Source organism: Agelaius tricolor, unplaced genomic scaffold (genome assembly GCF_023055355.1).
Source record: "Agelaius tricolor isolate 1412-34295 unplaced genomic scaffold, bAgeTri1.0.p SCAF_37, whole genome shotgun sequence".
Classification (NCBI taxonomy): domain Eukaryota; kingdom Metazoa; phylum Chordata; class Aves; order Passeriformes; family Icteridae; genus Agelaius; species Agelaius tricolor.
The window spans coordinates 4,005,607-4,030,720 of record NW_027269297.1 but is presented as its reverse complement, the minus strand read 5'-3'; the positions used below and the strand labels follow the sequence as shown (position 1 = coordinate 4,030,720).

The 25,114-nt window shown below is 51.5% G+C and overlaps 2 protein-coding genes across 2 annotated transcripts; both read left to right on the top strand.

Moving 5' to 3' along the window:
* Positions 1 to 615: 615 nt before the first annotated feature.
* On the top strand, positions 616 to 11,666 carry ZMYND19 (zinc finger MYND-type containing 19). The gene is made up of 6 exons (XM_071453652.1): positions 616 to 766; positions 1,007 to 1,066; positions 2,407 to 2,513; positions 7,307 to 7,447; positions 8,562 to 8,742; positions 10,139 to 11,666. The coding sequence occupies exons 1-6, from the start codon at positions 716 to 718 to the stop codon at positions 10,280 to 10,282; spliced, it is 684 nt and encodes a 227-aa protein (XP_071309753.1). The 5' UTR covers positions 616 to 715; the 3' UTR covers positions 10,283 to 11,666.
* Positions 11,667 to 15,417: 3,751 nt separating this feature from the next.
* Positions 15,418 to 24,534, top strand: DPH7 (diphthamide biosynthesis 7). Its single transcript, XM_071453766.1, has 9 exons — positions 15,418 to 15,644; positions 16,326 to 16,462; positions 16,889 to 16,976; positions 17,706 to 17,800; positions 19,359 to 19,525; positions 20,350 to 20,422; positions 21,218 to 21,283; positions 21,442 to 21,614; positions 22,601 to 24,534. Exons 1-9 carry the CDS (start codon positions 15,507 to 15,509, stop codon positions 23,212 to 23,214), a joined length of 1,551 nt encoding a protein of 516 aa, XP_071309867.1. The 5' UTR covers positions 15,418 to 15,506; the 3' UTR covers positions 23,215 to 24,534.
* The last annotated feature ends 580 nt before the right edge of the window (positions 24,535 to 25,114 follow it).

Here is a 25,114-nt window from a genome sequence, read left to right as displayed (position 1 = left end):
GCGGCTCTCCGGGCTGCCCCGGGAGGTTGGGAATGCCGGGCTGTCCTGGGCACGGCCGGGAGCTGCACCCCGGGATCCCGGTGGGTGTCCCCAGCTCCGGACCCCCTGATCCCTGCCCGATCCGGCCGGGACGCGGCTCCCCCCCCGCAGGGCCCGTCGGGGCAGCGCGGGGTGGCCGGGCCGGGCAGAGCGGGCGCTCCCACGCAGCGGGGCCGCCGCCATGTGCCACCGGCACGCCAGCCGGGGCTCCGAGGCCCTGGGGTGTCCCTGTTCCCTTCCTGGGGTCCCGGGGGTGTCCCCGGCCCTGTCCCCGTTCCCGCTGTCCCCGTTCGGCCCCGGGGGGGGGTTGCGGTCCCTTTAAGCGCGGCCGCGCCCCCGCCGCCGCCGGCACGGAGCTTCCCGCGAACGTGACGTCACCGCCCGCGCCTCCCGCGCCCGCGCTGCCCGCGCCCGCGCGCGGGGCCCCGTCCCACGTGACCCGGGCCGCGGCGCGCCGCGCGCACATTGGCCGCGGCGGCGGCGTTCGCGGGAGTGACGCGAGAGCGGCGCGGGCTCCCATTGGTCCGCCGGGCGCGGGTGGGCGGTGGCCCGGGTCGCCATTGGCCGAGGGGCGGCGGGGGGGCGGTGGCGCGGCGGCCCCGCCCCCCGGGTGTGCGCGAGGCGGCGGCGCGTGGCAGCGGCGCGGGGCGAGCGGCGGCCCCGGCCCGGCCCCGCCATGACCGACTTCAAACTGGGCATCGTCCGGCTCGGCCGCGTGGCCGGCAAGGTGAGCGCGGGGCACGGCGGGACGGGCCGGGCTGGGCTGGGCCGGGCCGGGCCGGGGGGCGGCGGGGCCGGGGCGCGGGGTCCGGCCGGGCGGGCCGGGCCGTGCTGTGCTTTGCCGGGGCCACGCTGAGGCCGTGCCGGGGCCGCTCCGAGCCGGGGCCGCAGCGTGCAGTCCCGGGCCTTGCCGAGCCGTGCCGGGGCCGCGTTGACGGCGCTCTCTCTCTCTCTCGCTGTGTTGCAGACCAAGTACACGCTGATCGACGAGCAGGACATCCCGCTGGTGGAGAGCTACTCCTTCGAGGTGAGCCCCGCCACTGCCCGCGCTCCTCTCCCGCTGTTTGCCCGGGTTCTGGGAGTCCCCCCCCGCCCGGGGCTGCCCCGGCCCCGCCGCCCCCCCGGGCCCGCTGGAGCTCCGGCTCTGCCCTCTCCTCGTGCCCTGCTCCAGCCGAGCAGACCCTGGAGGAGCTGAGCCTGCAACTCCCCCGATTGGCGGAAAAAAACCACTTTGAACTTGCTGAAGTCCCAACGTGGGAGATTCCAAGCAGGAAAAGTTCTGGGTTTCCTTTTTTTTCCCAATTAGACAAACCTTGTTTTAAAACATTTATTTACTAATTTATTTTCTAGTTTTTTTCATTTTCATATTATTTGTATGCTTTTGAAGAACTGATAATTTGCCCTCCCGTGGTTTGGCAAACATTAAGAATGTTCACTCTGCACTTAGTTTTGGATGAGGAAAACTTGTATTATTGTAACTGATTATGGGACCAGAAAAAAGTGTTTCCTCTTCACATCCACTGGAAAATGGGTTCTACCAAGGCTTTGAAAGTGAAAGACAATGATTACAAAATCTTCAACAAATAAAAGTGTTTTTTTTTTTAGAGGAGGGACCATCATCTGCTACATTTCTGCAGTGCAGTGGATGCTTTGGGGCTGCTCTTGTTGATTTTAGGAGTTTGGGCAGTGCTGCTGCCAGAACTCTCCCTGTTTGTCCATTCCTCCCCTCTGGCAGCCACTGTGAGTGTCTGTCACTGTGGTGGTAACACACCCTGACTGTCCCAAATGCATCAAGTTCTGGCTGTGCTTTGTGAGCTTTGAACAGCATTGTGGAGGGCAGGAAAATATGGAAATGCAGGAAAAATGGCAGGAAAACGCAGGAAAAATGGCAGGCCCTCGCTTTCCCAGCAAGGTGGGTGATGGGGCAGTGCTGAAGCAAAGCCCTGGGGCAGAGTGAGGATCCTGCCATGAATCCCATCCCCAGAGCTGCATTCCTGCTGTGCTTTATCCAGGCAACCCCAGCTCCCCCTGCCCTTTCCCTGGGCTCCACAGGGTCCATCCCACACCACAGTCCCCAGGGACCCCTTCTGGCAGGGATGGAGGTGCCCTTTGGCTTTCAGCACCCAGAGGTGCCAACAGCTGGCCCAGGGAGCACAGCAGTGCTGGGGGTGTCCCCAGCTGGTGCCCCCCAGGCTGGGCTGGCTGGGTCCCCCTGGGGCTTTGGGACAGCTCAGACCCCCCCAAGCTCAAGGGACCTGCAGGGACAAGTGTGAGATGTGGGGTGCATCCCCCAGCTGTGGGGTGCATGCCAGTGGAGGGTGCTGTGTGCCCCATGGGCTGCTCTCACAGCCTTTCCCTTCCCTCTAGGCTCGCATGGAGGTGGATGCTGATGGAAATGGTGCTAAAATCTTCGCTTACGCCTTCGACAAGAACCGGGGCCGGGGCTCGGGGCGCCTCCTGCACGAGCTGCTCTGGTGGGTACAGCAGGGAGCACAAAACCAGGGGTGCCCTTGGCTGCCCCAGATTGTGAGGGGTGATCCCTCTGCCCAAGTGCCCTCAGGAGAGGGGCAAACCCAGCTCAGGGTGCCCACAGGGTTTGGGATGTGGGGTCCTTACACAGCAGAGCCCATGGAACATTCCAGGCAGGGAGAGCAGGGGAAGGTTCATGGGCACCCTGTGTGCACCTGAGGATGCTGCCCAAACTTCAGCTGGGGGATGGACAGGACCTGCCCCATTTGATGGGAGAAGACAAACTTTTAAAGGTTTGTGAGGTTTTTGTCCCCTCAGAATTGGCAGAGCACTGGAGAGAGGGAACTCCTGATAACTTCAAACTTTGAGGGGTTTTTTATGGCTTTCTGCAAAACTGCCTGAGGTGATGCTGCTGATGGTTCATTTCAGTTGCTGCATCTTGTTTTCCATACTCTACAAATCCTTGAAATCCTTCATAGTTTCATTAAGTTTCAGGAGCCAATTTCCTCATTTGAGAGCAGTTCACCCTCTGAGCTCATCTGTTGCTCCTTCTCGATGTTGATGGGTTTGTACAAAAGGTGGGATCTGCTGAAGAAATCTTATTTATTTTAAAAGCCTTTTTGGAAAAATTAAGCATATTTTCTATTCAGTTCCACATCTTTGGAAGTCACAGTGCCCAGGATGCCCTTTATTTTTCCAGGTTATCTTTTTATCCCCCTAGAACCAGGCTTTGCATAGGAGGAAGGAGACAGGAGGAATATCAGATTATTATTTCCAGTCTGCTTATTAAATATGGATTTTAACCTGCATCTGTTAATATTTAATCTTATTGCACATAGAACTTTGTTGAAATTATGAAATTGGCTGCAATATGTGGAGCAAATCACTGACAGCTGCTGCTAACTGTGAACCTCAGACAGTCATAATTATTATCTGTAAGTAGCATTAAACAGCACCTGAAAATTATTCAGGTCAGTTGTTGAAGGCTGTGTAAATGATGACATCCCAGCTATTTGTTTATGACACAGCCCAGCCATTGCCTCTCCTGGCTTGTTTTACTCAAATTAGGAAGTCATTTGAGCATATTCAGTTAGGAAATTCAAATTGTGTCACTCAAGCATGGGCTGTGGTTAAAAATAAGAGATTGTGTGTAATGGGGATTTTGGAGAGGCACAGGGGGGTGTGAGCTGCCAGGCAAGCAGAGCTGCACTTCTGAAGTTGCAGTCAGATTTTTTAAGTAGAAAATATAAAATATCTCTGCTGTTCCTGTGAATTCATCCTGGTCCTGAAGGTGTTGGTGCTGCTGATCTTCAGCTGCAGCTCAAACACTGCAGGGCAGAGGCTGAGTCTCTGCAGGGGCTGTGAAGTTTCTGCCCCCCCTAAGCAGAGCAGTTTTGGGGCTGCTCTGAGCACGAAGCAGGACTGGGGAGCAGGGTCAGGTCCTTCCCTTGGTGAGCAGGGCAGTGCTGGAGGTTGGGAGCCTGTCAGAGTAAGGAGAGCTGGGCAGGGGCAGGCACTGATTGCACTTCCCAGTGCCAGCCTGACTCCTTGCATGAATAAAAACCAAAGATCATGGATTACTGCAGGTGTAGGTGTGTAATTCAGTTCTCTGCACGTGAACCCCAGAAACACGAAAAACCAACCCAATTGTGTGCCTCTGGTTTAAGAGACAGTGAGTAGCATGTGGTAGATGCAAGTAAAACAGATTTTTTTCTTTTCTAGTTAAGCAGGTACCTTTGTTCATGTCATGAGGCCCTTGGGATAGAAATCCTGGAACTGCTGGAGCTGCAGCAGCAACAGGAACCTTCTGCTGCTGCCCTGTGCAGAGGCAACTGTGGGATCAAAAGGCATCAGGAGCTGGAAAAATTCTTACAGGGAGAACTTCCTGATGGTTCTTCAGCCTCTCTGCTGCTTGCTGTGATTTCCACTTGGAGTCTTGGCTCCCCCAAAGCAGGGTTTGGTGTCTCTGCAGGAGTCTTGTCCCTCCTCAGTTCCCTGTGGAGCAATCCCAGCTCTGTGTTCTGCTGGTGTGGAGATGTTCCCTGGGGAACAGCAGCAGCAGCAGAAGGGGATTAGTCATAAGTAGCACCAACTGCATGTTCAAAAAGACATCCAGGACCTGATTTCTGGGGGTTTTTAAGGGTTTTTTTTAGAGCACTTGCCATCTTGCTGCCTATAACAGGCTCAGTTCTGGTTCCTGGTGCTTGGAATTGCTGTGTCTGCATTTGTATTCCAGTCCTGGGCTCTGAGCTGCTGAAATACCCAAAGAACAGAATCCAGATGATCCCTGAGAAGTCCTGGGGGAAGGGTTTGCCTGGCATCTTGCAGGAGCTCAGGAGTGCAGGGGGAGGCAGGAGCTCCAGCCCTGCAGTTCTGGCTGCATTCCTGAGGCTGTTCCCAAGGCAGGGTCTGTCTGTCTGTCCTTGCTGCTCACTTTGGGTGAGCTGGGATGGTCACAGAGAGGCCTGGGGAGGGGAGTGCTCCTGTGTTCAAAGCTTGGACAGAAGGGATCACCCTGAATTTGGCATTACCAGGTCTGGCACCCAGTGCAGTGGTGTTTAGCACTGACTGCTCACCAGCAAGGCCCAGCTTCCAGCTTTACTTAGGCTTTTGTCACTTGAGGCCACAGAAAAGCTGGCAGTGATGTAGATAAATGGGGTTTTATACAAGGAGGTAAAGACTGGCTCAGTGTGGGAAAGAATTGGTCAGAATTTGCTTTTTGGGGTGCTGGGTGCAGATCTGGGCTGTGGAGGAGCAGGGTGCAACCCTGCTGTGACATCCCAGTGTCAGGGACAACCTCTCATAATCCTCTCTCTTTGCCCAGCTCCAGCAGTTTCTAAACTCATCTAATAAAATCAAGAATATTTCTGAACTTAGTCTTGGGATCCCCTTCCCTTTCCCCACTGCACAGTCTGTTCTTGCTCTGAATTCTGTCTCCTCCTCCCAGATTCCTGTCTCCTATCTGTCCCATCTCTCCAGCTGGCACTTTGTCCCAGGCTCATTCTGAGAACCTTAACTCCTTCCCTGTCTCCATATCTGACTGATGCTCATCTCCAGCAGTTCTCCACTTCTTGGAGCCCTCAGGACTCCTGATTCCCTTTGCCAGACCCTCTGCTGGCCTTCAACAACTCAAAGTACATTACAGCTGTTACTGTAATGGCTTCCCAGTGCAGAGGGCAGGGAGGGATGCGATATTGGGAATTAGGAATTGTCCCTGGGAGGATGGGGAACCCCTGGAAGTGGCCCAGGATCCCTGGAAGTGTCCAGGGCCAGGCTGGATGGGGCTTGGAGCACCCTGGGATAGTGGAAGGTGTCACTGAGTTTTAAAGTCCCTTCCAACCCAATCAAGCCGGGATTCTGGGATTCCTCCTTTAGGGCACTTCAGCAGACTCTTTGCCATAGTTTGTTTGCTTTAATGTGTGTGGTTTGGTTTCTTTTTCCCCAAAAGAAGGATTTTATTGGTTTTACCTTCAAAGGGAAGAGCTTTTCCCTGTTCCATGGAGGCCCAGCAGACTCCCTGGCAGGGGGCTCCAGGCTCTGTTCCCATGCAGGGAATTCTCACAGGAATTACCTGGTGGGAGCAGGAGCACACTCTGTGTGAGGTGCTGCTTGCAGCCTCTCCAGGGGGATTCTCCTCATTAAATTCTACCAAGTTTTGGGGCATATGTGAAGTGCAAGAGTTTTTCTTACCCCCAAGGTACATAACTTAGACATATCTGGATGGATTTAGACCAAGAATACAAAATCCTACATTTTTCATTGTAAGGCATGTTAAAATGAGTTTCCTGCTCTGCTGGGTAATGCTGAGCTTTATAAAGGTTAAAAAAAGGTGGTAATTTTTCAACTCAGACAAATATCTCTTAAAATTAAAATAATTATTTGAGCTGAAATGTTCAGTGAAGGCTGAGCAGGGCTCAGTGTCCAGGCTGGGCTTGGGTGGAGCTGCTGGGAGGTGTCCATGAGGAGGTGCTGGGTTACCCTCAGTGTGTGCTGTCAGCTCTGCTTGGTCCTTGTTCTCCTGGGCTGGGAGGTTCCTCATGGCAGAGCAGTCACAGGGACACAGCCCTCTGTCCAGGCCTTGCATTTCAGCTGGGATGGGGATTCCTGCAAGAAGTGATACCAAAACTTGTCCAGGCATGAGGGTGTTTGACAGTGAACTCGATGAAACGGAGAGAGGAGAGGTGAAAAGAAGGGGGAAAGGCAAATGGAAACTCTTAGAAGGCAGTAGGGAAGATTTCTCCTTGCAGCCATCCTGACTTAGCCCTGCTTTGGGTTTTGGGCAAGTTTCAGGTGTCTCTTGGTCAATTGTGGAGTAATTTCAGACTTTCAGTGTGTGACACACAATTACAGTCTAAAAAGATTTGCATACTTGGTGAAACCTCTGTCCTGTTGCTGTTCAGAGGTGTTTCTTCATAAATAATGAGCCCTGTGACACCACACCAGTGCCAAAGTTGCACAAATGTGTCTGATAGAATTTCCTGTGGGAATAATAAGGCAGTATTGGCACCTTCCAAGGAGCAGTGTAATTCCATGGATCTTTAGCAGTAACTGGAGGAGTAGGCTCTGGAACTAAGCAACATGCTTAAAATGACTCTATTTTATCTTTTGATTCAACTGATTTATAATTGAAACCACCTGCTGGAGAAAGGCACTTTCTCCTGGGAGTAGCCCCTGGAGTCTGTTTGCAGCCCAGTGCCAGCAGCTCCCAGCTCACATTGCCTCTGCAATTGCTGTGATCCTTTGTTTTTTAGCTGTTCCTGTTCAGCACTGACCCTCAGGTTGGTTTTGTGTCCTGCAGGGAGAGGCACAGGGGAGGGATTGCTCCTGGCTTCCAGGTGGTGCACCTGAACTCGGTGACCGTGGACAACCGCCTGGACAATCTGCGCCTCGTGCCCTGGGGCTGGAAGCCCAAGGCTGAGGACATCTCCAGCAAACAAAGGTATGGAGCAGGGCAATGGACAGCTCTTCAGATGTTGTCTCCTTCCTTCTGTGATTTTTGCCTTGGCAGAGCCTTTTTGATAAAACTTTGGGTGCTTTACACATCCCTGTCCTGGCTTCCTCAGCTGGGGCTCAGTCTGTGCTCATGTCCTGCTGTGCAGGGACCACCCCACTCATCTCACCCTCAGGGCTGTGCCAGGTGGAGCAGGAAACCTCTGTGCCCTCCCAGCTGGGCAGAGGCTTAGGGCATTCTGCACATCTCAGTGCCTTCTGCCCCTCAGAAATCCCAGTGGGAACTGGGAGCTGCAGGATGGGTGCTCCTGCTGGGAGCTGCAGGATGGGTGCTCCCGCTGGGAGCTGCAGGGTGGGTGCTCCCGCTGGGAGCTGCAGGATGGGTGCTCCCGGTGGGAGCTGCAGGATGGGTGCTCCCGGTGGGAGCTGCAGGATGGGTGCTCCCGGTGGGAGCTGCAGGATGGAGGCTCCCACTGGGAGCTGCAGGATGGAGGCTCCTGCTGGGAGCTGTGAGCTGGGGTTGGACTCCCTCAGGGTGGGTTCTGGGCTCAGCTTCCAGCACCTCTCAGCAGCAGCTGGGGGGAGCTCCCCATGGGCTGGGTTTCACTGAATCCACTCAGCACATCACACTCTGTGCTAGGTTGGATCTGGATAATCAATGAACATCCAGACCCACAGACTTCACTTCACTCTTCTCCTGAAAGACCTGCAGCAGCAGCAGCTTTAACATTGGGGTGTTTAGAGCTGATTAAACTGATTTTGAGAAGCTATAGTGAATTACAAATACTCTACATGATTTTGGGGGTTCAAGAACAAGAAGCAGACTTCATACCAGAAATTGATTTTGATTTAGTGTGAATAATTTTGCACAGGATTAACTTTTCTCTATGTGAATGTTTCTTGATTGATACCTTTAAACTTTTGGGGTTTGCATTTAGGCTAAAAAAAACTTAAAACCACCCAATATATGAACAGTATGTGCAATCTGAGGCTAAATACAATGTTAACCTTATTTATTAATAGATTTGGAATCAATATCTTTGTATGATTATTATGAATTGATGTACTAAACTTTTACTTGGTTTTTTTTTTTTTTTTTCCAGGGAACAAAGTCTGTACTGGCTGGCAATCCAACAACTTCCTACAGACCCCATAGAAGAGCAGTTTCCTGTCCTGAATGTAACCAGATATTACAATGCTAATGGGGATGTTGTGGAGGAGGAAGAGAACTCCTGCACTTACTATGAATGTCACTACCCTCCCTGCACAATGATTGAAAAACAGGTGGGTTCAGAGAGCTGGGAGTGAGCATGGAATCCTTGGGCTAGTGGTGTGTCTAGGGATTTATTTGTTATTTAAAATGTAGAGCTTTACATGAGCCACTCAGTAGCTAAAAGCAACGATTTTCTTCCATGCAGGTTTTCTTTGGCCTGAACCTCCTGAGCCTGTGATAGTTTTCAGTTTTCTTACAGGAGGGAATGTGGGTTTGAGCTGGAGCAGTGGATGGTAGGGGGCTGCTGGGAGGAGGGTGATTTCTGCAGAGTGCACAAAAAGCCAGGTGGGAGCTTTCCTGCAGGGAGCAGAGCTGGGATGAGTGAGCAGCTGTGTGAGGCAGCAGGAAGCATTCTAGCAGGGTTTGCATGGTCATGGAATCAAAAAATAACCTGGTTACCATTTCCTGAGGTGAAGGTGAATTGCAGTGGCCTTCATTCAGGGGAGAGCTGGGAGGAAAAATTCTGCTGGAAGAAGATAAAGCAACATCAGGAGTGAGAGAATGAGCTGTGCAAGGGCTGTGCCTCTGTCACACAGATGCCTTATCTATAAACAAGGGCTTTTCTTGTGATAGCAGATGCTGAGTAGGCTAAACCTATTGTGTTCCACTTTCTGCTGTGGGGAAGGGAACATTTGCAAAAATGATCTTAAATCCCTTTATTTGTAACAGAGGCAGCTCTGCCTTTTATTTGGGTCTGTGCCCAAAAGCTCCCTGGATAACAGTAATTTGGCAATGGCTGAGGTTTTTCAGCCCTCCTGATAATTTCTGAATTTCAGGTGTTTGTTTGTAGTTGAAAACAGAACTTGAGTTGACAAAACAGGAGCATTGTGACAACAAATGTGTAATGCTCCAATATTTTGTCTATAAATTGAACTCATTTTAGAAGAGCAAAGAGGATTGCTCCAAACCCTTCTGGTTCTCTGAAACTCATGGTGGGGTGTTTGTGTTTCATAGAATCCCAGAATCCCAGACTGGCTTGGGTTGGGACTTTACAATTCATCTCATTCCATGGGCAGGGACACCTCCCACTGTCCCAGGCTGCTCCCAGCCCTGTCCAGCCTGGCCTTGGGCACTGCCAGGGATCCAGGAGCAGCCCCAGCTGCCCCAAGGCCTCCCAGGAAGGATTTCCTCCCAATATCCCTCTCACCCTGCCCTTTTCCAGCGTAGGCTGTTCAGCCTTGTCCTGTCACCTGTTTGTGGCAGGCATGGAGAGAGGCCCAGGGGAGGGATTGCTCCTGGCTCTCAGGGGTGCACCTGAACTCGGTGACCGTGGACACCCGCCTGATGGTGCAGCTCCTTGGGAATGCTGCTGGTTCCTCTTGGCAGAGCTGCTGGGGTGTCCCCTGGGGGGATGCTGAGGCTCTCCTGGCACTGAGCAGCCCCTCTAACAGCACCTTTTGTTCCCAGCTCCGCGAGTTCAACATCTGTGGGCGCTGCCAGGTGGCGCGGTACTGCGGCTCGCAGTGCCAGCAGAAGGACTGGCCGGCCCACAAGAAGCACTGTCGGGAGAAGAAAAGAACCTTCCAGCAGGAGCTCGGCCCTGAGCGGTGACCGGGCGGCAGAGGCCTCTCAGCAGCAGGATTCCTTCCCAAAGGCATTGGACTCTTGCTTTTGCACAGTATGACAGACTGCTTATCAAAGCCAGAGGCACTGAAGAAAAACCCTGTGATGCTTGAGCAGAATGGCTGACTGGACTAAGCCAGCTCTGACTGGTGCTGTGGAAAGGGATCGGGTCTGCCCTTCCAGTATTATATTCTCAAGCAAAAAGACTACTGTGGAGCTCCAGGCAGGAAGCTTCTCATTATTTATATGTTAATACGTTTGTAAACTCATGTACAGTTTTTGTTAGGAATTCTTGATAGCATTCATTAACTGTAATGTTCAGATGAGAACATGTTGTTGGCCTAAAAGTTAAAAAAAAAAGAAAAAAAAAAGAAAAAAAGTCATGTAGCAAAAGCTTTTCCTCCCATGTGGCAGAAGTGTCTGTGGCAGTGCCAAGGCCAGCGGGGCAGGCTCTGGCATCAGCACTTACTCTGGAGAACTCTGCATGGAAGCTCTATTTCAAAAAAATACAAACAAAAAAAGAGCAAACAAAGTAAAGGTTGGAATGAATCCATGTCTGCTCTCTGGCTTTTTCCCCTTCCCTTCCAGCTGCCTTCAGAGCTCAGTCACCCTGGCTGCTGGCAATCCCTGCAGGCAGGAGCAGTGCCCCAGGAGCTGACGTGGGGCAAAGGGACCCTCTGGGATCTGAGTCCAGGACTGCAGCTGGGGCTGCTGGAGATGGGCCTTGGAGCAGCCAGGATTCCCAGGGAGCTGGACCAGCTCTCTGTTCTCTGTTCCAAAGCCTTGCACAGAAGGCAGTGCTAGGGGAGCTCAGGGAGCAGCTGTGTGTGGATGTGGTCGCCCTCGTGGCTTCCCCGTAGCATAGGAAACACTCCAGTCATGTGCAGAGATGTTTAAATATCTAATACTGGGTGATTTGAATTATTTATTCACTTCTTTAAGAGTTGTCATCAATCCAAGAATCACTTTTTGATTTTTTTTAATGTAGTAATGAGTAAAAGTAGTATGGGAGGAGGATTTCCCTTGCAGAGCACATGCCTATTTTTCTTTTCATGAATAATTATTTTCTATTCCATTTTTGCCTTAGAAGTGTAAGGAACATCACTTGAGTTTCCTGAAGAGCTAAATGGATAATTTAGTGCCAGGTGTTAGTCTTGCTTCACAGTAGAAGAATGTGAGCTGCTGAGTGCTTAATGCAGAGCCTTTCTTGGAGTGCTTAGTGAAAATTTTTTTGTAAAAGCCATTTAGAATTTTGATTTTTCAATCAGGATTCACTTTGCCACTTCATGTTGCAATGTTGGTCTTGCTTGTATTCAATTTGTTAGAAAATTGATCTGCTGTGGACTTCCAATATTATATTCTGTTTCTAATATCTGCACAGGAAGTTCTGAATTATTAACATTTGGGTGGGTTTTCATCCTTTGGCTTTAAGCATCTTGGGAAATAGCAAAAAACTTCTGAAACTTCCTGCTGGAAGTTCACTTGAAGGCACTTGGTCGAGTTGCCACTCTTAAACCACATTTGTACTGCAACTTTTCTGTTCAGGCAGCCCAAAATGCCCTTTAGTATGAAAAAACCAAGCAGGACCCAGTCAAATTTTCCTGTCATGAGTAATCTTTTTTTTAAAGGAAACATTAATTCTTTCCTTGAAGTGAAATGCAGTTTTTGATTATTATAAAATGGGACATAAGGACTATTTTGTTTATTGAGGTAATCCACTGAATAGGGCAGAAGTATTGACTTCTTTTCTCTTGCCTGTTTAAAAGCTGCTATTTGTCCTGCCAGTTTTCCATTTTAATACCAGGAATCATGTTTATCAAAACAAAGTGCAGTCTTAGAGCCCTTTAACACTTGAGCAGCACCAAGCAGGGAAAAGTTGGTGCAGATGTTTCAATGCTGCTGCTGTGAGCACAAGGACAAGCTGCAGCCCAAGGCTGGTGGGGCAGTGGGGAAATTCCTCTGAGGGAATCAGGGATGGGTGGGACTCAGGATGGAGGTGCTTGGGGGAATCCTGATCCCAGGGAATGTGGGAGGTGGGGTACAGCAGGTGGGGAGATGGCCACAGGGTTAAAGGGCTGTGGGACCAACCCAAGAAACTGCCCAGATCTCCTGAAGAGGCTCAGGGAGACAACAGGGAGATAACAACACCTGGGTGTGTGATCTGTGACCTCAGACTGTCCCTGTGCCAGAGGAGAGAAGTGGCTACAGGGATTTTGACTCTTGGAACGTCTTGGGGACTGCAGTGAACACATCCCTGCCTGCTGGGGGGGAGGTTGTGGGATCAGGGATTCGGGCAGATCTTGGCACATCTTCCCTCTCAGTGAGGAGGGTCAGAAAGGAACTTGAAGGTGACAGCTCCCCAAGGCACCCCAGAGGATGAAGCTCTTGTAAAGGCCCTCCTTACCTACAGAGAAGCCCAACAGGCAGGGATATCTCTATATTTAAAACCCCAGGATTGGAGTCATTTATGTGGGAGCACACCTGGACAGTTCTGATCAAGAACTGATTTTCCAAGGGCTTCCCCCTGATGGAGATGTTCTTCATCCAAGTTGTTTCCTGCAGGTAAATCTGGTAAATCCAGCTCAGGGCAGGAGGCTGCAGCGTTCCTGGTGCTGGCTGTAACAGGGCTGCACACCCCCTGTAAACTCTGTGAAATGTTGGTACAGGCACCTTCCAGTGCTCCTTCCTATCCAAGTAGGATGATATCACCAATTCCAACATGCAGAAAACACAACTGGAAATCCTGGCTGGCTTAAGGAATACCAAATCTGAAATATAGTGGATTGCAGGGCTTGGGGTTCTGATACTTGCACCTTGAAAACACCATCAGATTATAGTCTTAGTTTTCCTTTGTGACTCAATTTTAAATTAAACTCGTGGTAAAAGGAGCAGCTGAAAGACAGAAATGCTTATGGGAGGCATGGAGGTGGTGTAAGACACACATGAGCCAGGAGCAAAGCTTCACCATCCAGCAAAACAGCACTGAGAGCAAAAGGAAGCTGGTGTGATTAAACAGGAGCATGTGGGATACTCAGAGTAAGAAGAAATCCTTGGTAAATTGAACTTGTGTCCAAATGTAAGAGATGGAAAGAATAACATTTGGCAGGTGAAATGTAGAACAAGCAAAGAAACAAACCAACCCAGCCAAATAATGCAAAGAAAAATTAATATGAGGACTGTTCAAGTCATAAAACTTGAATGAGTAGTTTTGAAAAAATCAGGAGCAGGGGGAACTGCTGGAGTCAGCAGAGACTGATGCACAGCAAAGGGAAGGGCTGACCTGAAGATGAAAGCCTCAGCAGAAGAAAATCCAGTGACTTGTTTGCATATGTGTTCCCTGTGAAAGAGCTGGTGGAGTTCACATGGGAATACTCCATATGGAGAGCTCCACAGGGAATCTGCTCAGAGCAGAAGTGCTTGCAGGAGAGATGAAAGTTCAGCTGAAATGAGCAGCAACAAGTCGCCAGGACCAGACGGTGCCACCTACGGCTCCGAGGGAGCTCAGGGAGGAACAAGCTGAGCTCCCAGCTGGGATGGCGACCTCTCCCTCGGTACAATGTCACAGCAAATGGCACAGCAGCTTCTGGAAGGAATTTCAAACTACAGCCACCTGCACTTCGTGAATTCATGGATGCTGTGGTGCAGCACCAATGGCTGAGTACTGAGGAGGAGTCAGTGTGGGTTCTGTACAGGGAAATCAGCTTCAAAACTTTACTGGAATTGCTTCAATTCCAGGCATCAAACAAGCAGGGAAAAGGGGATTTGGTTGGGACAGTTTGAACTGCATTCAATGATGACTTTGCTCAAGGCACTTAAAGAAGAAAAGTTGCTGGTCAAAAAGGGAAATGTCACAAAGACAACTGTTTAAAAGACAGGAAAGGAGTAGAAGGGAGGATTTTTATGGTGGTGGGAGGTAAACAGCTGGATGTCCAATAGATTTAAAAAAACATTAGAAAAAAGGTAATGTATAATGAAACTGACAAAATCCACTGATTATTCAGTGTAATGATAATATAATAAAGGCTGAGTGAATTGCAGAAGGATGTTATGAGAGAGTGGGAGATGAAATTCAGTGTCAATAAATGTAGGGTTGGTTATGGGAAAACAGCAAACGGCCCAGCCTTGGCTGATTTCACTCAGCAAGGAGACCTTTGGGTCTGCAGGGTTTCTGCCAGGGAGCAGCAGCAGCGCAGGCTCCAGGGCAGCGCAGGGAGCGGCACCGCGGCGGGAATGGCTGCGGGGCGCATCCCGAGGGGCAGAACCCGCCCTGAGCCGGGGAAAGGACTGAAGGGAGAGGGAAAGGACTGAGGGGAGAGGGAAAGGACTGAGGGGAGAGGGAAAGGACTGAGGGGAGAGGGAAAGGACTGAGGGGAGAGGGAAAGGACTGAGGGGAGAGGGAAAGGACTGAGGGGAGAGGGAAAGGACTGAGGGGAGAGGGAAAGGACTGAGGGGAGAGGGAAAGGACTGAAGGGAGAGGGAAAGGACTGAGGGGAGAGGGAAAGGACTGAGGGGAGAGGGAAAGGACTGAGGAGAGAGGGAAAGGACTGAGGGGAGAGGGAAAGGACTGAGGGGAGAGGGAAAGGACTGAGGGGAGAGGGAAAGGACTGAAGGGAGAGGGAAAGGACTGAAGGGAGAGGGAAAGGACTGAAGGGAGAGGGAAAGGACTGAAGGGAGAGGGAAAGGACTGAGGGGAGAGGGAAAGGACTGAGGGGAGAGGGAAAGGACTGAGGGGAGAGGGAAAGGACTGAGGGGAGAGGGAAAGGACTGAGGGGAGAGGGAAAGGCGGAGAGGGCAGCGCCCAGGAGCGCTCCGAGCCCCGGAACGGCTTCTGCGCAGGGACAGCGGCACCAGCCCGGGTGTGCTCGGGCCGGGCTGGGGAAGGGCTCTAAGGGAGGCGCTGGGGGATGGCGAGGAAAGGCTGAGCCCGGATTTCCCTCGTGAGCGGCTGCCGGGTTCAGGGCACGGGTCCCTCCCGGCGGGGCGCTGGAGCCGCAGCCAAGGACACATCGGGCGGGAGCTCGGACAGGCGAAGGGAACACCCAAAGCCCGGCGGGAGCCCCGCGTGTGCGGCCAGCTCGGCCGGGGGAAGAGGCGGCTCCGCGGGGGCAGCTCCGCCCCGGGCCCGCCCTGACCGGGAAGCAGACGGGGCCGGCCCCGCCTCCCCCGAGCCTCCCGGGAGCCGCCCCGGCGGCGCAGCAGGGCCCGGCCCGCCATGGCCGCGCCGTGCAGGACGCGCACGCTGCAGGTGGTGGACACGGAGTTCAGCGCGGACGCGGTGGAGTGGTGCCCGGTGGAGGGCTGGCACAGCATCCTGGCCTGCGGCACCTACCACCTGCGCCCGCCCGAGCAGGTGAGCCCGGCCCCGGCCGGCCCCGCTCCGGGGCGAGTCCTTATCCTCATGCCCGTCTGTGCCCGGTACCGCTCCGGGGCGAGCCCCGGCCCCATCCCCGTCTGTGCCCGGTACCGCTCCGGGGCGAGCCCCGGCCCCACCCCGTCTGTGCCCGGTACCGCTCCGGGGCGAGCCCCGGCCCCATCCCCGTCTGTGCCCGGCCCCGCTCCGGGACGAGCGAGTCCTTATCCCCATCCCCGTCTGTGCTCGGTCCTTCATCTCACTCGGTACCGCTCCGGGGCGAGTCCTTATCCCCATCCCCGTCTGTGCCCGGTACCGCTCCGGGGCGAGTCCTTATCTCCATCCCCGTCTGTGCCCGGTACCGCTCCGGGGTGAGCCCCGGCCCCATCGCTGGCCGCCACCGCAGCAGAGCGAGCCCCGTCCCCGCCTGGCCCCGCTCCGGGCGAGCCGCATCCCCATCCCCGGTGCTGCCGTGCCTTGTCCCGGCTGGGGCGGCTCGAGGGGGGCAGAGGGGCCCCTCCAGTGAGCGTGGCTGTCTCCCTTCATCCCTTCTCTCCTTTCATCCCTCAAGGCTGTGACTGAGCAAGTGGCAGCCTCAGCCCAGCTCCTCGCCCCTGGCAGGATCTCCAGGAGGCAGAAGCGCGGCTGAGCTTGCCCCGTTCTTTCCCGTGTTTGCCACAGAGCGATTCCCGGGGGAGCAGTGCGGCCTGTGACCGGACGGGGCGGCTCTACCTGTACCACTACAACGAGGAGCAGCCCTACATCCCGCTGACCGAGATCCAGCGCATCGACACGGCCGCCATCCTGGACATCAAATGGTAACTCCGGCCCGCCAGGCTCGGTGCCACCGCAGCACGCTCTGCTCCTCCCGGCATCCTTTTTTGGCATGGCAGCAACAGCAATAGTTACTAATGGAACAGTTCCTGACTTCTTGGAGGGAAATACTTTCCAGTTTGTTCCAGTGAGCAAAGACTGCCTTGTTTCTGTTTTATACTTTCTGCTCACTGGACTGATGACTTTGTATCTCATTTATTTATATAATAACATATAGTAGATCTCCCTTGTACAGAATCCCCTCCTTGCAGGTGTGTGGGAACTTGAGGAGCCTTAGATTTTCTTAATGTGAGATTTTTTTAGTTACATACCTTCTTCTTGTGCATGTTGGAATGAAAGTTATGGCTTTGCTCTCTTCCTAAAATACAAGAAAGATAGACATTGGAGTCCTGTTTAACTTGATCTTTTAGGTGCCACATTCCTGTTGCAGAACATCCCATGGTTGGCATCGCAAACTCCACAGGTGCTGTGGAATTTTGCCACCTGACTGGAAGTGAGGTGGGTGGATGCAATGCCTGCTGCTGCTGAAGCTGGTTTTAAGCCATGTTTGCTACATCTCTGCATTTACTGGTAGTGTGTATAGGCTTGCAGGAAAGCTGGTTTCCATGGCTTCCTCAGCATGCTTAGCTTTTTAAATACTTCTTTTGTCCTCTGATAATGTTTGTCATAAATTCTATGGATTTGTTCATGGTGCCTGAGAGTTGGGTTGGGCTCTACCCATCTGCAGAGTCGGGGAGGAGAGGCAGGAGGAGGGAAGAAGCAAACGCTGAAAACAAGTATGGCTTGACTGGGAAACATCAGAAAGTGCAAAGCTGATAAAAGCAGGGAGGATTTTTGGAGTGGGGTTTCTTTTGATGGTGAGAGAAGAGGGTGACCAGAGCCAGTCTCACAGAGCAAAGAAAGCAGAGGCCAGTGTGTAAAGGAATTCAGCAGTCAGGTCATCACTTCTGCTACACTTCATCACTCCCTGAGAAGCAGCAGAGTTTAAGGGAGGTTTGGTGGGAGATGAGCAGCAGAAGGGTGGGATCCTGTGTGTGCAGCATGGTTTGCCCCTCAGCCAGCACTGGATGATTGTACAGTGCTGTGGCACATTTCATTGCTTCTTCAGTGTGGGACCCTCATTTGCTCATCATTCTTTGGAAAACCTGTTTCTGTGGGAAGCAGTGCAGCTGTCATTACGTGCCTGCTCTCTTTCCAGTCTTAATGCTGTCCTTTTGTTTCCAGTAGAAGAACAGCTGCATGTTGGAGCCACGCTTCAGGGTGGATCTCGGGGCACAGTGCCTGGCCTTGTCCCTGGACTGGTCCACTGGACGAGAGCAGTGGTGAGGATGGGAGATGGAGGCTGGGGCTGGAGCCCAGGGTGTGTGGGACAACTTTCAGGAGAAGTTGAGTGCTTGGATGAAGCAGTCTTTAGTGATTTTGACTTTCTTGATCCCAGCTGGCTCCCTGGCCCTGCTCTAGAAGCTCTTTCCAGAGCAAAGGTAACAGGAACACAAGCACTGGCCACTGGAACAGGAGCAGAGAATAAACCAACAACAAATGGGAGGTTGTGCTCTGGGGAATGGCAGCAGGTGAGCCAGGGATGTGTCTTCTGCTGCCTTTGTTAAAAGGAAAGACCAGAACGGGATGCAAATGGAGCTGCTGGTACCAACTCTGCTCTTAGAACAGCTGAAATTTTAGTGTGAAGTTCTCCTTAAGAACTGCTAATAATAGCACATGTAGGAAGTTTAATCATGGATTAGTGAGAAACAGGAGAGAATTGGTTAGGAAGTGGCTCCTTCTCTCAGCTGCTCATACATGAGATGTCAGAAACAGCATTGCTGTGTGAAATAAGCTGAATTAGCTGTACCTTGAAAGGGAGTGGGGGTTAAGATGTTTTGTAGGTGCAAATGAAGAGTGGGGCCTTTGGTGTGAGGCTGGAAACCAGGGGGATCAGGCAGTCATTGCTTAATGCTGTAGGGCAAATTTGCTAATTAAAGCAATTTCTGTGTGTGCTAATGTGTTAATGAATAAGTAGAATTGCCAGTTAGACTTCCTTCTTACATTTCTCCTTTTTTTTGTCTCTGTCCTACATGATAAATGATTGTTGCCATGATGAAATGCCCCTTTAAACCTGTCATTGTTGTCACTTGAGAGACCAGTAACTTCTCCTAGAAGCCAAATGTACATTGTTCACATCTCTGCAGGAAGGGGCTGGCCCTGTATCTCTTATGTGGGAATTTGGGAGATTCAAATTTTGGGAGTGTGGTTGAATCATTTGATACAGAACTGGAGAGAAGCCCCAGGCCACCAAAGCAGTGCCTGCAGTTGCAGGTAACCAAACAGAAGGGACCTAGTTCATGTCAGGGAATGCCAGAAAATCTGTGCACTGGGAATTGCAAAACATTTGCCAGTGCTCCAAGGTCATTGTGTCTAGAAACTGTAACTGTACTGTGGCACAGGAAGAGAGCAGGAAAGGTCAGGATCAGCCAGTGCTTTGGGTTTCAGTGATAGCAAGGAAATAAAACATCTCTTTGTACTCCAGAAGAGGGAAGAGGCTCTGAAAGGGCATTGTCAGTCTGACTTGGAGGAAAAAAAAAAAGAACCCTCTTCACATGGAATTTGTTTATTGATGTAATGTGAAGCATGTAAGAAGTCAAGTTTTGCATCTCTGAGAAAGATGAGAGCCAGTTCCTTCCCTGACCTGGGTGTGAGTGGTTGCTCCCTGTGAGAGCAGGGAGTGGCAGTCCCTGGGGCAGGTGATTTTAAGATGAAGCTGGAAAGAATTGTATGAATGTGTCATTCCTGCCACCATGCTGCCAGTCTCTACCAGTGTTTATTTGAATTGAAATACTTGATTATTGCAGTAATTCCCAATGTTTTTTGTGTACCCTGCTGTAGTGGATGTCCTTTAAGAGTGATCAGCAGTGATTCAGAGGGGAAGCTGAATCTTTTCTCCATAGATGAATCTGCTCCTTCCGTGCATGTCCTGAACCAGTGGGAAGCTCACAAATTTGAGGCCTGGATTGCTGCTTTTAATTACTGGGACATTGATATTGTGTATTCAGGTCTGTATGGGCTGGGGATCTCCTTGGGGGCTGTTGGAGAGGGGCTCCTTGTCTGGGGATGTGTTCCTTGGGCTTTTACTTTCCAGGGATGGGTGAGCTGCTTGCATCACCTCTTGACAGAGCTGGGTCCTCTGATTAGGGGTGGAAGGCTTCATTTCTTGATGGTGGAAAAGGGTTGGAGTTAATTAGGAGAAGCTGTACCCTGAAAACTGTACTTTGGGTGACTTGGCAAAAAAGATTATATTCTCCTGCAGTATGCTAAGAGCCAGAGAGCTCTTTGAGTCCAGTCTTTATAACTCCTAATTCTTTTTCTTTCCAAAAAGAAGGGTACCACCATATTGATACCACATGTGTTTCCTGTGGTGATGAGTATTGGGAGCCTAATGTGATTTTTGGTGTGTCTGTTAAATTCTGTGAGATCCCAGGGCTGGAAAGCATCAGCTCTGTGTCACAGACTGCCCTGAGCTGGAAGGAGCCACCAGGATCCCCCAGCCCAGCCCCTGTCCCTGCCCAGCCCCTGTCCCAGCAACCCCAGCCTGGGCATCCCTGGCAGTGCTGCCCAAAGGCTCCTGGAGCTCTGGCAGCCTCGGGGCCGTGCCCATTCCCTGGGGAGCCTGGGCAGTGCCAGCACCCTCTGGGGGAAGAACCTTGCCCTGAGCTCAGCCTGAGCTGCCCTGGCCCAGCCCCAGCCGTGGCCTGGCTCCTGTCCCTGTCCCAGAGCAGAGGTGGGAGCTGCCCCTCGGGAGGAGCTGCAGATCCCTGGCACTGCTTTGCCCCATGCTCAGGGCTGGTGCTGAGGGTCACAGTGTTTTGTCCCTGGGCAGGAGGGGATGACAGCCTGCTCAAGGGCTGGGACACCAGGTGCAGTCCGGAGGCTCCAGTCTTCACCAGCAGGAGGTGAGTGAGACCTGTCCACGCCCAGCCCTCCAGCAGTGGGGTGGGAACCCTCGCTGCTGCCCTGCCCCTGCCCCTACCCAAGCCACTGAATTCAGACGTGCAGTGATAGTGGCTGCTGGTTCTGCCTCCCCTGGGAAATAGAGGCATCTATTAGGCTTTTTTCATCAGAACAACTTCAGGTTGAAACTTTCTTCTCTGTGTCCTTTAACACAATAAACCAAGTACTGACTTCCAGATGTGAAGAAGGTGGTAGTTTCTTTCTAAAAAAGAATCCTGATTTATACTTTTATTTTGGCAATTTTTGTGTGTGTTAAGTTTGGATGTATTATTATGGAATGTTTTTTAGAAAATATTTTTTCTCCACTGTTTAGTTATTTGAAGTGATCTCTTTTCTATCTTATTTTTAAAAATGGTTAAAACAATATACACAGCTCTCCAGTGGAATTCTGTATGTAAACTTAAATTACACTGGGGACTATGGCTATGGAAACACTAATTTTGGGAGTAAAGTCTCCTGGGAATGGAGGTGTTCTGCTGGAATTCTTAGGGCCTTTGAGCAGCAGTGTATGGGGTAAATATTACTAGAAAATACTTGTGCTGAGAGATGATGTGAGTAGGAGTTTTGTCCCTGGGAAGGCTGTAGGACTCAGTAGATGAAAATCTGCTTGGGTAGGTCACTGGACTGAAATTTTGAGCTTACCTCTCCTGAGACACCTTGATGAAATAATGCTGACTCAAAATCCTTGAAATTCAAGGGAGAAGCCCTTCTCAAAATGCTGTCTCTTCCCTCTGCAGACATTCCATGGGTGTGTGCAGCATTCAGTGCAGTCCCCACCGGGAGAATCTCCTGGCCACAGGCAGGTGAGGCCCTTCCAGCTGCTCTCCCCTGGTGTGCCCTACCCATTCAGGCTGCTGCCTCTGCAGGAATTCCATGTGGTGCAGAGCATGTGGCCTTTCCTACCTTTGTCCTGTGCCCTGACCTGGCTGTGCTTTTCTGCCTGTCGGTGTTGTGTCCCCAGCTATGACGAGCACGTGCTGCTGTGGGACACCAGGAACATGAGGCAGCCTCTGGCTGACACCCACGTGGAAGGTGGGGTGTGGAGGCTGAAGTGGCACCCCACGTGTGACTTCGTGCTCTTGGCAGCCTGCATGCAGAGTGGCTTCAAGATCCTGGACTGCCGCGGGAGCCTGGGTGAGTGTCTGGGGAGCAGAGGTGCTCCAGGGCTGCTCTGTGCGCTCCTTCACTGCCCCCAGGTTCATGGGGAGCTCCAGCTCTTGCTGGAAGGACTGAGATGGTGTTAATAGCCATCTGTTCTAGTTTGAGGTAACTTCCAGCTTTTCCACATCTGGGAACTCTTTTGGTCTGCTTGGTTGTGCCAAGGCCCTGTCACTGTGTGTGTGTAAATCTCCCAAAGCTTTTTTTCACGGGAGGAAAGCCTTTGTGGTTGGTGTGAGGGCACAACCTCTGGGTTTGTGTGCATTGTGCTGGTTCAGAGAGGTGCTTCTGACTGTCAGGTGGTGCTTTCCTGTTAGCAGGAGTCACTGACCTGCTGGGGAGACAGTTATTGCCTCAGGAAGGAAGTGCTCTGCAGCCTGGTTAATCCAGAATAACATGAATAAGCCCTTCATGTGAATGATGAGGTACTTCATGGTGGAAAAGCCCTTTGCATTCACATTACAAATGCAATCTGACAGAGGATGGCTGGGCTCCTGGGATCTCCAGACCTTGGCCAGATCAACAGCTTAGGAAATGAGGGTGGCATTTCTCCTGTGTGGGGAAGGAAGGAACTCACTGTGAGAGTCAATGCAGTGTGTTAATAACCAGGACCTGGAAATCCCCCAGGTGTGTTCATGGCCCAGTTAAGGTTGTGGTGTGATCAGTCTTGTCTATCTTGAGCCTTTGTAAACACTTCAAATAATGATGCTCTTTAATCTCATGCATGTTAAACCCTCTTCTCCTCTGCTACTGACCCAGGAGGAATCAAGGCCATTGAGAGGTGGCTGAAAAATGGTCAGTACCTCATTCCTCCTGGAATGCTTCACTCAGTGGTGAAGAAGGGAATAACCAGAGAACTCTGCCATGAGACACAGCCAGTGCTGGAATGGCTGCTGAGCACTCTGCCACAACCCACAACTTGATTTCTAAGTAATTTCATTTATCTTTTTTTTTTTTTCAAGCGGAAAACACAGAGGAATGTATCATCCTGTCATCCTATGTCCTGCACAATTCCTTGGCCTATGGGGCTGACTGGTCAAGGCTGTGTCCAAGGGATTCCTTGCCTGCCAGCCAGGACCCTGCTGCTGCGTGCCAGCCTCAGGAGGAGCTCGTGGGAGCATCAGGGCAAGGAGATGAGAGGCTGAATTTGCAGGTCCAGAACCTGAAGATAATTTATGAATCTCCTACAGCTACTTTTGATGTAATCCTGGATGAGGAGAGTGAAAGCCCTGCTGTGGCACTCACAGCAGGGGCAGGGCCAAAGCTGGCTGGGGATCCTGGACTGCTCAGGGGCTCTGGTTTAAAGGGAGGTTTAGATCTGGCTGCCCAAGGGGCAGATCTGGGGTCAGCCAGCAGCTCTGACTCAGGAGCCAAGAGAGCCAATGGAATGGGCCTGGACAGAGGCAGTGACTCAGCCAGGTCTCCAGACAGCCCCAAAGAAATGAGCATTGTGGCCACTTGTTCTTTCTATGACAACATCCTCCATGTCTGGAGGTGGGAGATGAGCCTGGTGACCCCTCCAGATGTGCCAAGTCCTAGATCTCCATCCAAAGGAACAGCTGAAAGTTTGCATTGACCAGCCCCAATGGAAGAGGGAGGAAAACTCCTGAACTGAGAGTGACAGCTGAGCCTAATGCCCTGACTTCTGCTGGCCTTTGCCATCTTACTGCTGAGCTTGGGAGTCCTCCAAGGCCAACACTGCTGGGATTCCTCAAGTTCTGTTTTCAGCACAGGGAAGCCTTTGCTTAGAGGCCTGTGGTTATGGCCAAGACAGGTTTATTTAGTTTTTCCCTTAATGTCCCAGTTCCTCTCACAGGCTGCTGCTTTGTACCTCAGATCTGACTCCTTTCAAGGCTGGTTTGCATTTCACAATGGATCTGTCAGGCCCCTTCTCCTCCTTCCCTCACAAACCAGACTTGGCTGTGCTGCTGTGCAGACCCAGGAAGTGATCAGAAGGTTTCCTGAATGTCTCAGAAAAGCCCCTGGGCAGAGGCTTGGCTGTGTGATGGGAGGAGAGCTCAGACAGGCCAGATGCAGTGCAATGTGCTCACAGTGATGTTCAACAGAGAGAAGTTCTGGTTCAGAAGGAAGCACAGACTGTCTGTGTGACGGGAAGTGCTGTGGGATCCTCCTTGTGAGGGTCCTGGTGCTTCTCCATCATTTTCCATCACTCATCACCTGACTGCAGATTCCTTCATCATTCCCAGCTGAGCACACCTGGTTCAGATAAATCCTGTAGTGACCCCACCATGTTTTAGTGCCACTCAACCACCCCCATGGCCTCTCCATATTCAGCTCATTCTTTCTGCTCTCCACAGAGCCACCTTTAGGTCCAAAGGCAAGCTCAGTTCTTAAAAGGTGAACAGCTTTAAGATCAAAACCTCCAAAAAGTATAAGTGGTGTTTCTTGACATCTTTTTAAATTTGAAATAAGTACAGAAACCAAAATCTTAACAGCATTGCCCTGACTACCTCCAGGAATGGCTGCAGGATTTCTCATGGTTGCTCCATTAGCTCTCTTTTTTTCACTGTGAAACATCAGCTAAACACCCTTTCTGGAACATTTCTCTATTGTTAGAAACAAAAAAACCAGCTTAAACTAGATCAGTAACCTTTAGCATGCACGATTGGTCTTTGAAGGTCCTAAAGAATGAGTTGTGTGGAGGGAAAGAAACACCAGCAACAGGTCTCTGTGTAACAGTGCTGCAGCTAAAAGAGGTGCAGCAGGTGAGAACTTTGCTGCTTTGTAACCCCCTTCTCAAGGGTGAATGTGTATTTTAGCAAACATTCTGGAGCACTGTTACATGAAGATTCATATTAGTAATGAAAACAAGAGCTTTTGCTAAAGAAAAACATGCTATTTTTGGATGTTTCTAAAATAAAACCAATATAAATGATTTATCTTTTTTTGGTTGTTTTGAGTTTAAAAAAAAAAGAAAAAAAGACTCGACAGTCCTTGTGAGGACCTTCTGCCCTGGCCTGGGCCAGCTCGGGCTCCAGGGGTGAATATTCTTTGGGAGGCAGAGTGGACAATCCAGTTTCCTGGGAAAGCCGAGGGTGTGTCCCTGTATCTGTTTTAAAGGTTGTAATGGCTTTTATCGCCCTGTGAGAGCAGCGGGAACAGCCCCAGGGCAGCGAGGCTGCAGCGGTGACACCCACTGGGACCAGCCTGGTTTAGGCTTTAGGCCAGGCCTTGCTTTGCTCAGAGCAATGAGGTGAGCCAGTTCTGATCTGCCTTCCCACGGCGTGTGAGGCAAATGATGTGCTGAAGAGCAAGGTGGAATTGGCAGCAAAGGGCAGAGGATTTCCTGCTCTCCAGCCCTGCATCCCCCTCCAGGCAGCTGCCAAGTGCCCTGCAGGGCAGCAAGGCTCCCAAGGGAAGGGATGAAGGGCCACGGCTGCCAACAGCAACAGCAGCAAGGCAGTAAAAGCCACGTGTGTGTGACTTGTTCTGATCAGCTTCACAGGAGGGGAAAA